This window comes from Carassius carassius, chromosome 47 (genome assembly GCF_963082965.1).
Source record: "Carassius carassius chromosome 47, fCarCar2.1, whole genome shotgun sequence".
Classification (NCBI taxonomy): domain Eukaryota; kingdom Metazoa; phylum Chordata; class Actinopteri; order Cypriniformes; family Cyprinidae; genus Carassius; species Carassius carassius.
In genome coordinates this window covers 9,067,953-9,080,620 of record NC_081801.1, presented here as the reverse complement: position 1 = coordinate 9,080,620, position 12,668 = coordinate 9,067,953, and the positions used below count along the sequence as shown (strand labels likewise).

The 12,668-nt window shown below is 34.0% G+C and overlaps 1 protein-coding gene across 1 annotated transcript; it reads right to left on the bottom strand.

Moving 5' to 3' along the window:
• Window positions 1-7,489: 7,489 nt before the first annotated feature.
• On the bottom strand, window positions 7,490-11,238 carry LOC132130190 (syntaxin-2-like). Its single transcript, XM_059541877.1, has 9 exons — window positions 10,916-11,238; window positions 10,568-10,636; window positions 10,387-10,486; window positions 10,127-10,201; window positions 9,324-9,397; window positions 9,127-9,235; window positions 8,485-8,558; window positions 8,264-8,401; window positions 7,490-8,029 (listed from the first exon to the last, which is right to left on the bottom strand). The coding sequence occupies exons 1-9, from the start codon at window positions 10,943-10,945 to the stop codon at window positions 7,865-7,867; spliced, it is 834 nt and encodes a 277-aa protein (XP_059397860.1). The 5' UTR covers window positions 10,946-11,238; the 3' UTR covers window positions 7,490-7,864.
• Between the last annotated feature and the right edge of the window lie 1,430 nt (window positions 11,239-12,668).

Sequence of the window (12,668 nt, the reverse complement as noted above, 5' to 3'; positions counted from 1 at the left end):
CTATTTAGCATCTTTTTGTAAATGAATACTTTTTATTGTTACCTTTTTATTAATTATTATTATTGTTATTATTTTTTATGTAATTTTTATTATTTTTATATTTTAACCTCTTAACTGTCATCCCCATTTTTGAACATATACGTGAAAGTACACTATTCACACTTAAATTGTTATAATTCATAAACGCTTTTGAATACAGACCAAAGGTTGGTCTCTTTTTAAAGAAGACAATCTGCAGATTATTGCAGAAGTGAACTCATTTAAAAAAAATGAAAGCATAAACCAGTTATAGAAGTTTAAATTTACTGTAAATAAATTTATTATTTTATTTTTATCATATTTTATATAAAATAAATATTTTATAAAATATGTTTCAATCCAAAATTGCTATAAAATTAAAGCCATATGTCTAAATAAGTTGTGTTCCAAATTTGAAGTTGATATAAAAAACAAATGTAGGTTCATATGCAATTTTGTTTAGGCGTTATACCACAAAAAGCCACCAGGTGCCATTGAAACTCCATTGAATTTTTTGGATGCATTTTTCTGTCACAAATGTATCAATTTCTCTCTCAATATTATGTCTATGACAAAATAACCACCAAATATGGAATCTTGAGACTCAGACCTTTCCAACGATATGTATTTTGTCAAGATTATGAAAAGTTTTGATTCTAAAAGACCGTAATATATCTGGAATATGACCCCTCCCACTAAGGGGGGGGGGGGGGGGGGCACGCTAAAAGATTTTAAAGTACGATTTCCATAGTAACGCAGTGTCCGATTTCAAAATGGTTTTCATAGGATGTATTTGGAGTATTTAAACAATTCCACTGACACCCTAGCACCTTTTGCAGTGCACTCCAGTTTGAAAACCCCTGGTAAATTGTATTTATGTTGTTACTAAATGTTGATCAATTTTCCCATGTGTGAAATTTCCATTAGCCATTCCTGCCATTTGAACTAACAAGTATTTACAGGTTTAGATTTTTAATTTATAGAGGCTTTAAGTAGCAAGACATTCTTCTTGGTTTTCTTCACGAACTTTAAAGAGGTTAAAAAAGTTTTCCTTTCTCTTTGGAGTGTTACAAGCTCTTGGTGCATAAAGAAGATCTGTAAAGTTGCAAAGAATAAAGTCTCAAATCCAAAGAGATATTAGTACATCTAGAAGTTAAGAGTCAACCAGGCCCTCCCAAAACGACTTGTTCTAACACGCCCCACATGTGTACGTCACGGTGTGGGAAGATTTGCATAATACCGCCCAAATGTTCACGCAAAGAAAGAAGGTGTACCTTTTATTCTCGATGTTGCTGCTGGCACCAGGTGTGGAGAAGCTGTGTTTTTCGTTGTGAAAGCTTAACTACTTTGTTTGGTCTTCCAAAAGAGGACATAACTAAAAAATCTGTGGTTAAATTATACTTACAACACCATTCCGGAACAGTTCAACCCAAATATATGTGCAATGCATTTTACGGAGGATGAGGACCGTTTCCTGTGAGAGTAGCCCACAACGTGATGTTTTACTAACAAATTTCGGGAGGAGCATGCACAGATAATCAACACATCCAATTCACTATCAATAACCACACCATCCATCCAACCACCTCGAGAGAGAACCACGCGCAGATAATCAACACGGCCAATTCACCATCAGTAATCACATCATCTATCCAACCACCAAAAGAGAGAACCACAATACATGATCATAGCATCCTTTCCTTTATTCTCTATAGTTTCTCAGCATTTCTCCGCCACCCTGACTCTTCACCATCGACCCACTCTGGGAGTGGGCTTGCTCAGTGTTCGGGCTTGAAGGAAATTCAGCAAATCACAATGCACCGGATAGCTGACCAATAAGAGCACACCACACTTTTCAGACCGATGAGCTTTGTAATAAATGACGCGTTTCTTAAATATCTGCAAACATATTGTGGTATTTTTATGCATTAGTCGAGTCAAAAACCTACATACAGCACCTTTAAGATGGATGCCATATTTAATTTTTCAGATTTTAAAATAAGACTGTAAGTGGTAAACATACATGTATGGGTTATTCTGCAAATTTCCTGGCATTTCGTTATATCATGCAATCAATATTGTTCTCCATATGCCACCTAGAAATGTTGGTATTGCTATCTTGCCCTAATGTGATTTGTTGTCTTTATCTCAAGGAACAGAGAGGAAAAAACAGGGGCGTTCTGCTCCATTTATCCCACAGCAACACCAAACAATGGGAAATTAAGTTCACTGTATCAGAATATCAGAGAGTTACATCAGATTTTAATGCACACATGGGCATTAAGAGGGATTACCGTCCTAGACGGCATGGTAGGCACATCCTGGCAATTAGCCACTCTTTGCGCTGAGGAAACAGGTCTTGTTGGAGAAAATTTAAAAAAAATAAAGAAACAGATTCCCAATCTGGAATGTGTTACAGTCTCCCCTGCTCTGTTGCCAAGCAACCCCAGCTGCTCCTATAGTGCTGCCTGCCCTCTTCCCCCTCCTCCCTACAATGGGGCAGTCCTTTACAAATGTGTCAGTTTAAGATGGCATGTCTCATGGGAAGGGACCAGGCCTACACTTTCAATATGATCCTGATAGGACACTGCATTGCAACCACACCCTCTGTCTACTTACATCACCTGTCATTTCCTCACATGACACAAACACACCTTCCATTGGCTGGTGTGGCCAAATGTGTTGGCTCATTGTACCCTGATTGGTAGTTCAGGGTATTAGGCTGCATGAATGTAAATGTAGCAGGATGGCGACACCTTGTGTACAAGAATCATCATTGCTACTAGAAGTTTTGTGTATGAGAAACCATTAGGGATCAGAAGTGTAAATGTAACAGGATTACTCACTTTTTTTTGGCCCAGGAATGATTAGCATCTCCTGATGCTATGATTGACAGCTGTCGCTGTATCCCCAGCAGTTCAGTCTGTGACTTCCTGAGAAGCTGCTCTACATAGATGCTTTGACCTCGCATCTCCTACAATACTAACACAATGAATTCTACTTAATTTATCTTGCACAAATAGGCAATATGGTGGTCCTTAAAAGTATGAACGTCTGGGTCACACTTGCCAAAATGTACAGTATGAAATTTGTTGCATTAGATAACTAATTTCAAAACAAAATATAAAATAAACTGTAAAAATAAATGATGGTTGGTGTTTTCTCAGAACTAACCTGCTTTCTTTGCAATTCTTGCCATTTTAACAGATTTGTCTCAAGATTATGATTATTTTTAGCTAATGTATTAAGTTACGTGCCTTCAAATTTATAATTTGAACTAAAACTGTTAAGAAAATAGTTTGCTTTAAAAGTGTTTGTGATATCCCAATTTGTTACATTTAAGCACAATATGATATAGCATTTAGCCATGAAATTACAGACAAGACGTTTATACTAAGTAATTAATATTTTAGGCAAAATATTGCCAGTTATACTGTCTAGTCTTAACGAGGGTGATTGTGTCATATAGAACAGTAAAATTTAGAAGTAAAACAGATTAGTTACAAAATACATTTTCTTACATTTACGAGTAATACATTGATGTAAGTTTTAGTTACCGGTAGATAAAATAGACTGAATAAAAATAGACATGGTGATAATCTGTAAAATCATTTCATCACTGCAGCTGCCATTAGAATAAGCTTTTTTAAACGCTATTTTAAACATTTATGAGTTAGTTGTTGTCAGATTTCACTGCCTATTTCAAAATGAAATTTAATCATAAGCTTGGCAAACTGTTTTGGAGAATTTGATGTTTCCCCATTCAAAGAGATAACTGCACTTTCATGCCTAATAGGTGCGCTGAGTGAAATAATTTTTAGGATGCATTGTGAAGGAGCCCAAACGGCACTCAAGGGCAAAGTGATGCTGACAATATGGATTAAAATGCTGATAAAGACAAGAAAAAAATTGACATAAATTGATGAAAGTATAACTAAAATGTTAAAGTGTAAAAAATACAAATACAAAAAGTCTATTCTGTGACACAATTATTTGGTGCTTAATTTTGTTTCTAATGGCTCCTTAATTTTTTTTTTTTTTCTGGAGTCCTACTTTGAATCTACCATGTTCATGCTATAAACCTGTAATTTTGCAGACACAAATACGAAAAAATTATACAATATCCTAATAAATGTGATCAGTTTCATCTTTAGTCTGCTTCTGAAAATATTCAAAACGGATATAGAACATTCTTAGAATACTTCCTCACTATATGTATGTATTATAATAATGAATTGAGGCAGCTAGGTGTGAGAAAGAAAGGGAGATCCCAGCGGTTTAGTGACAGAATAATGGCTGTTCTTGCCCTCTGCCACATTACACCTGCATACAGTTCACCACCTTGCATGGGCAGCTGTGAGACTGACATGTCACCTAATTCAGACCAGACTGCAGTGAACATCTATTAAAGGTGACAGTGAAGAGGCCATATAGCACAGCCAGAGGTTGAAATACATCCAGGAACTAGCATAAATTCCTGAACAACCTCTAAATGAATGATTAGACATAATTTATAACCTGCATAAATCAACTTAAAATGACACAGAATGATATTTCTCTTGATTTTAAATGTTTTGCAAGAAAACAGTTTTAGTGTTAGAATACAGGGCTGAAAACTACCACAATGACCACATGTATTAACATATACAGTGAAGATTGTTATTGAAAAGCAAAATCTATTTCAAAGCTGTAATTTTTAAAAGTGTTCTAAAAAAAATAAATAAATAAAAAATAACGTTCAACCTAAATACTTTCCTTACCTTTTGTTTGATGTCTGTTTGTCCTCTCTTCTTCTCTTACTGAGGCCCTTTTGAGAGCAGCCCAACCCAGTGTTAAGGAAAACTCTGTGTTCTGCTACATTCTTTTAGACGAGTTAACCAGTACAGGAAGGATGAGTGTGAGTGAGACATTTTCTTCAAAGTGTAACAAGGTGTGAATGTGAGAAACTGTGCAAAATTAAAAAGAAAGAGGAATAGAGGAAAGTTCTCCATGGTGTGTATCTTTGCTGAAAGATGCAGAATAAACCTCCTTTTTGTAACAGAAACAGCAAAGACAGAAAGTATGTGCGCCTAAATCTTCTCCCCCTCCTACATCTCCCACAACAGTCACTACTTGCTGATGACCATATGGCAGAGTAAAGATGGACAGAGATGAGTCAAAATGAGCAATGAAGAAATGAACCAGAAGGCCTTAGACAAATACCTTATGCTGCAGGTATTTTATGCTACACAGACTTTTAGCTGCCTTTAAGTGGATTGTAGTATTTTGCATGATAGGGACTTAATTAAAAGATTAGAAAGAAATTTAAAAACATCAATTAACTCATACAGGGCTGCAGATATGTTCTAACATAGATGACTGGTTTTCCTTTGGTCTTGAATGAAATGCACAAGGGAGGCAATCTTATCCTTCTCAGGACTTCTTGTAAATCACAGCTTTTCTCTTGATCTACATAAGTTTCAAGCTTTTAGATTTCTACATGGTTGCAGTCTTTACTGTGTTGTTTGCCAGCAGTTTCTAGTATCTATCTACAGTATCAATATATATATATATATATATATCAACAGTGATAAGAATAAGAAATATAACTTGAGCACCAAATCTATAGAATTGTGACACTGAAGAATGGTGTATTGGTGTCTTTGATTCTCGCTGTTGCCGCCGGCGCCATTTTGTGGAAACGCTGTTTCATTGGGAAAGCTAAAATACTTCGTTTGGCCTTCAAAAAGAGGACACAACTAGAAATCAGTGGTTAAGTTGTATTTACAACACTGTTCCAGAACAGCTTAATTCAAATTTTTACAAACAGGCACAACAAGTGAGATATACAATCTTTACACCCTCTCCATCACCACCCAAAAATAACAATAATAAAAATAATTATTTTATTCACATTTAATTTTAAATAATTATACAAATAATAATATAGAAGCCTACCTGTCAGTTTAGCATGGACTGTCTGCTTGATGTCATTACTAAACTGCCCAAGTTCCTCTCTCTTGTGAGAGGAACGAAGAGCAAAGCTAACTAACTGATGTACAAAACACTTTTATTTAATACCATTTTATAAATATTCCGGGTTTTTTCTTTTGTTTCCTTTTCTCTATCACATTAAAAGTGTAAAACTTTTTTTTTAACAAACAGGGAACCATTAATAGCATGAACAATATATTCTGCAGTTATAAGTGTAGAAAACAAGATTTTACACAGCCATCATTTATGAATATTGTGTACAAAGTGATCAGCTGAATAATTAACTGACTATAAGACACGTAAATGTATGAATATATACCCATTAATACACATCCATATAACATGCAGTCAAACACCTATGTATATTAGCCTATATAAACATACACATAAAAGTACACATACATGCAAACCCCTTATACATATATGTGTGCTCATAAATTCTTAAATACATACATACTTACAACCCACTGGTGTGCGGTGGTGTTCTGAAATGAGGAGGCAAAGTCCTTAAAAAAAATTCATAAAAATAATAGCAATTCAAATGTAAATCACACGTTCTTGGTTAAATAAACATTACTTACACTACCAGAAAAACAACAACAAAAAACAATTCCATTTTATATTTTGACATTAAAAATGTTATCAATAATTTATTAAAGCCAAGTATAAATCTCATCAAGTTAGTGTTTTTAAGCATTTTACATTTATTCCAAAATAATAACTTAAGGCAGTAACAATTTAAACAATATATTTTATTTGTGAACTTATGTTCAGCTATTTTTTAATAGTTAACTTTTAACTATTTTTGAATTCTTTGGGTCATCAGTCATCAAAGCTACTTTAAATCTGACCAAGCTGATTACTTACCAAAACCTCCCACAGCCCATCTTCCTCCGCTGAAATAGAACAAGCATGAATCAACTCTTTTATGAACCTCCTATTTGTCCAAATTGTTCACTATTATCTTAATTTAATTTAATTAGTTTTGATAAAGTCTGCTTTAGTTTAAACTGTCCTTTTTCTTCCACCTAGTCCACAGGCCGATTGTCCACAACTCATGACAAGTAGGTTCCAGCCGCCTCAGGAATGTCAAAAGTTTTAGTGTCACCTTCTTTTGCAGTCATGATCAAATGCTGTTTTGGACCCCACAGGGTGAGTAAATGATAACAGAAGTTCTAATTTTGGGTGAACTATGAGTAATATAAAAATAAGTCACCAAATAATACACATAACTAATAAAAGTAAATACAAGAAACAAAAATTAAATGTAGGAGCGCCTAACTGGGCTTTTACATTATGTTTACATGCACCCAAATAATCTATTTATAATCAAACTGATGTTTGTTTGCCAACCGCTATTAAATTGAAAAATAATAAAAATAAAAGATGGCTCAGTTGGACTGAAAAGCCTTTGTGTAAACACCTCAATCTGAAAAATATTTAGATTAGACTGAAAGTGGTGGTGTAGACCTGAAATAACCCAAAGAACTGAAACAAATTAAGGATGTAATGCATGTATTATATAGCATGTACAGTACATTCCTAATGAGGACAATTAGTACATGTGAACACTCTTGACACCCACTTGATTTTTGTCATATTGTGTCAGAAAAAGGCTATCTGACAGCAAGCTTAATCATTAACCATGTAAGCAGAAAGAAATAGGAGCCGTTTGTTTGTGAATGGGCTGAGGCAATCCCTCAGACAGCTTAAAATGATCTGATCAGCAAAACATACAGTAAAGGGTGTAGAATAAGAACCGTGGCACAATGGGATTTTTTAAGAAAAGGCAAGGAGTATGAATCCCTCATTTTTATAGACCACCAAAGCAAGCAGCATACAGAGTCCAAAGGTTCCAAAGTTCAAAGTTCATTCAAGAACCCTTGCTGGTAGCTTGTTTCGCTTTGCTCTTGAATAAAGGCAGTCTTATTCTCCAGGACTTCTTGTAATCAACCGCTTTTACCATATTCTCTTTCCCTTGATCTACATAGTTTCCAGCTTTCATTACAGTCTTTGCTATGTTGTTTGCCATTTCACCCTATAAAAAAGGAGGGAAACTTTAAATTATGATACGGCAAGATAATAGTCCCATGGCACTTATGCACAGTATTTTAATTATTCAGTTCATTTCAGTAAGGCATTTGTTTCAATGAACTATTATTAATGCACTGAAATGTTTGTTTTTAACTCTGTTCTATAAGGCTTGGTTCACTATTTTTTTTTTTTTTTTTTTTTGGTTAATACATTGAACTCTCCAGCAATCTTACATTACCTGGCTATTGACTAAGATGGCTATATCAATAAACATGCTATGCAGCTCTCGAATGCTGGCCTCCAGATAGAGAATATCCTTATGCCGTAACTCAATCTCATTCAGTGCTTGCCCCGTGATGCAGGAGCCAGAGTTGATCTATAGACAAAGAATGATATTAACATTTGACATACGCTTACGTGGAAAAGTGCTTTTAACTATCTTTTAATGTTGAAACTTACGTTTGAGGTAAAAACAGCAGGGGTGTTACTTTGCAGCAAAACCTCAGTCTCTTCTTCAGTGATGATCTTGCCACCTTTAAAAACAAATTGATTTGTATGTATATATATATATATATATATATATATATATATATATACAGTACAGACCAAATGTTTGGAAACATTACTATTTTTAATGTTTTTGAAAGAAGTTTCTTCTGCTCATCAAGCCTGCATTTATTTGATTAAAAATACAGAAAAAAAAATAATATTGTGATATATTATTACAATTTAAAATAATTGCATAAATAATAATAAAGTGCAAGTGGCGATTGCAAGTGACATTGTAATTTAGTTTCTTTTTTCTTGTCTTCACCACCTGGCTACTGTTGTAAAATGTTGAGAGATTCAAACAAAAAGTTATAAATAAATAGAACAAAATAAAAAGAATAAAGACTGCAAGTGACGTCGCTAGTGGAAGTGCAAGTGTCTGAGAGTGCAAGTCTGAGAGTGCAAGTGCAAGTCTGCAGCCAGACCCTTCTCAACATTATAAGTGAACTTCAGGAAACATGAAATAACTGCAATAAAAATAAAATGCAGTTCATGTCTCCTTTAATATTATAAATATATCTGGTGTGTTAATAATTGTATTAAGTCACTCACTGATCTCCAGCTGTCTTTGTATCCAATCTTTACTCCTCGTCCTGAAAGATAGCAGTTCTTGATTGTACATATTCATTATTTCTGCAAACCTCAGTGAAAGTACTGTGTGCTATAGTTTAACAAAATAAAGACAGAGAGAAATATTAATAAAACAAACATCTGATAATTATTGAATTTCTTACAATTGAACATCTCACCTGAGTACTCTGGATGCGGCAGTACACAGAGCTGCTGTTAGCATTCTCATTCTCTGAGGATTTTCCTTCTAAATCTATATGAACCACCAAAGAATCATGATTTTAAATATGAACAATGTAACATTCTTCATTGTACTGGTCAAGAAAATGTACTACAGTTGAAGTAGAAACCAAAGACAATAGAGTTAAGTGCTTTATTTCAGAGATATAAAAACTGGTTTAGCATAATGTTTGTTGTAGAAGATAAAAGGAAATATAACGTACACATTTCCAAGTAAAAAAAAGAAGAAGAAGAAGAAGAGGAAATGAATCTGTCTAAATGGTCCACTAAAACCTGACAGAAGTAAGCTTCGCTTATGATTTGCAAGTCAAATCATCCCTTGACAATCTCCCTTGTGAATGTTTTGCTGGGGTTATGGCCTTATATTGGAGTAATTAAGAAATAAAGTAAACGTAATATATATTATTGAATAAATATACTGCAAATGCAATTAACAAAATATTGCTTTTTTGCATATAGAGATGCATATTTGACAGTAAGTGCTGATTTTGAGCTAGGATGCAGTAAAGTAAATTTACTGCTATTAACAACAATAACATTTGTAAAAACTTAACATCTAATTTATGCAAGACACTGATATTAATCTTTCAACAGGCTCTTGAATCAACATTTTACTAACAATAAAATATATAAAAATGACTTATATTCCCCAATATGGGATATCTCTCTCATTTCACTGATTGGTCCATCAGGAAAGTAGACCATATATATATATATATATATATATATATTAGAGCAATACCTTTCAGTTTAACTTTGATTAGATCGGCTGTCTGCTTGATGTCACTGCTAAACTGCTCAAGTTCCTCTCTCACATCTGTTTATAGGAATAGACACAAAAACATTGTACAGACGATAAAAGACAGAATAAAAGTGAACTGATTTTCAATGCTTTTTGACCAGTAATCATTAATAGAGATTAATAGAGCATGGAAATCATTTAATATGTAATAATTGCTTAATGCTCTAACAACTGCAATGACACAAACACAGTGTACTCACAGTTTGGTGGGTTGATTTCTGTCAAAATGGTACTATGTCTCAGCTTCACTTCTTCCACACAGAGGGAAATTCTCTCGATAAGTTGCTGAACCTCATTAACCTGTACACGTCAATAGTTATAATGTTAAGACTTAGTGACAGTTCCACACATAAATAGGCATGTAGATATTCAAACACAAACCTTAAGGAGGAATTCCTCTAGGAAACCATTGGACTCCACAGGAGCTATGGTGATAATGTCATGACAGAGCTGATAGGGAAGGATTAACGTTACAGTCAAAACAAATAAAAAGACAGCTGGGGCTTTTCTGTCGTATAAAGCTCACGCTTTAAACATTTTCAGCGTATCAAACTTTGTTTTAACAGAAAACGTTATATAAGGCAACAATGGCTTATCATAAGGAATCCAAATATGTTATCAAGCTATATTTACGATAGTAAAACTAAGTATACCTATAAAACGTAAATTTTTATAATTTGTATTTTACATCTAAAAGGCATGAATTAAGGAAATAATTTGAAGTCTCACGGCTGTTAAATCGCCCAGACGGTCCTTCATTTCGGCTTCAAATGTGTATCTCAGTCCGCTACAGCACGCACAGTGTGATAATGACTCGTTGCAAACTGACGTGACCGAATCTTTCTTTTGAGTTGAATCTCTTCAGTGATCCAGTTGAATTGATTCACAAAATCGGTATGAACAATTCATTCAAAGTGTACCGAGAATTTAAAAGAATTATTTAAAAGAACCGATTCGCATAAAAACGAGTCGGAGTTTACAAAACCTAACAAAGACATAACAAAGCCCCGCCTTATTTTACTTCCGTACATCCAGGTGCGATGGAATAAGTCGTTCTCATTTTATATTATACATGCTTCTTGTGCAGAGTCGAGTAGCAGTTTTCAGACCGCAGTTCTAGGCCTCTAGCTTTTTATGTACTTTTAGTTTATATTATTTTATAGCACTTATTACGCAATTATATATTTGTATTATTTGGGAATGATTTATTGCTTTCATTATTTAACCATAACCCTAAACATAACATTTGGAAACATCTTGAATTTATTACCTCACTTGTTTCAGTATATGAGACCCTATATTCGAGTTTAAGATATAATTTTCTTGGATAACAAATAGGTTACCAGTTTGCAACAGCAACCAGCTTATTAAAATGTTTTTGCACAGCTTAAATAACTGGAAGCGGCAGACACCGGAAGCCTTGCATAATGTACGTCACTTACGTTATAAATGATAACAAAAATAAAAATAATAAAAAATAAAAATGTAATTCTTTAATCATTTTTGTGGGTCTAGTTTTTGGAGTAAAGTTAGCTAGATGGCGCTGTCACAAAGTCATAGAGCTGCGCGTCAGGTAAGGAACATCTCAATCTGCACAAACACAATCGGGTTTTATGCAGAAAAGGCACATTTCTAATAATATACGGTTAGTTTTAGATGTGTTAGATTATTCAGATTTAATAGACAGTGATGGTTTCATTTTCTTTTTAGATTATTACAAAGCTTTTGACACATTGGAGCATGAATTTTTATTTCAGGCTCTACAAAAAATTGGCTTTGGCGATGCTTTTTGCAGGATGGTCCAAATGCTTTACATAAACGGAAACAGTTCTATCAAATTGAGTAATGGTACTTCACCTAGATTTTTTTTAAAACGAGGAGTTCGGCAAGGATGTCCAGTGTCTGGATGTTTCTTACTGCAACTGAACTGTTTCTTATTGCAACACAGTTCCTTAGCACACATATAAACAATAGTCAATTAAAGGGTATCACAATTGGTAACACTAAAATTAAAATTAGTCAATTAGCAGATGATACAGCTTTATTCTTGAATGATTCATCACAAATTAAATTGGCTTTGAGTATTCTTCAGACTTTTTCTAAAGCTTCGGGATTAACTTTAAACCTTAATAAATGCGACTTGTTTCCAATTAAAGATTGCTCTCTTACTTCTATTGAGAATATTGCTGTCAAAAATAGGGTAACATATCTTGGTATATTAATTACTACAGATGAATGTAGGTGTTCAGCAAACTTCAAACCTATTATTACCCAAACACAAAAAAAATTTAATTGTTGGTTACAAAGGGATCTGTCACTAAAAGGCAGAACACTGCTCGCTAAGGCAGAGGGTTTGTCTCGTTTGGCCTATGCAGCTCAATCTCTTTTTGTGGATAGGCCTACATTTAAATTAATTAATGAGGTTCTAATAAAATTCCTATGGAAAAATAAATCTCATTACTTGAGAAAATCAGTCATATTA

Excerpts from the sequence above, each read along its gene's own strand:
- LOC132130190 (XM_059541877.1), bottom strand. The coding sequence starts at position 10,945 with ATGAAGGACCGTCTGGGCGATTTAACAGCC. Across the intron at positions 10,202-10,386 it reads AGAAATCAACCCACCAAACT|ATGTGAGAGAGGAACTTGAG; the intron begins GTGAGTACACTG and ends TCCTATAAACAG. Across the intron at positions 8,559-9,126 it reads ACAAAGACAGCTGGAGATCA|GTGGCAAGATCATCACTGAA; the intron begins GTGAGTGACTTA and ends TTGTTTTTAAAG.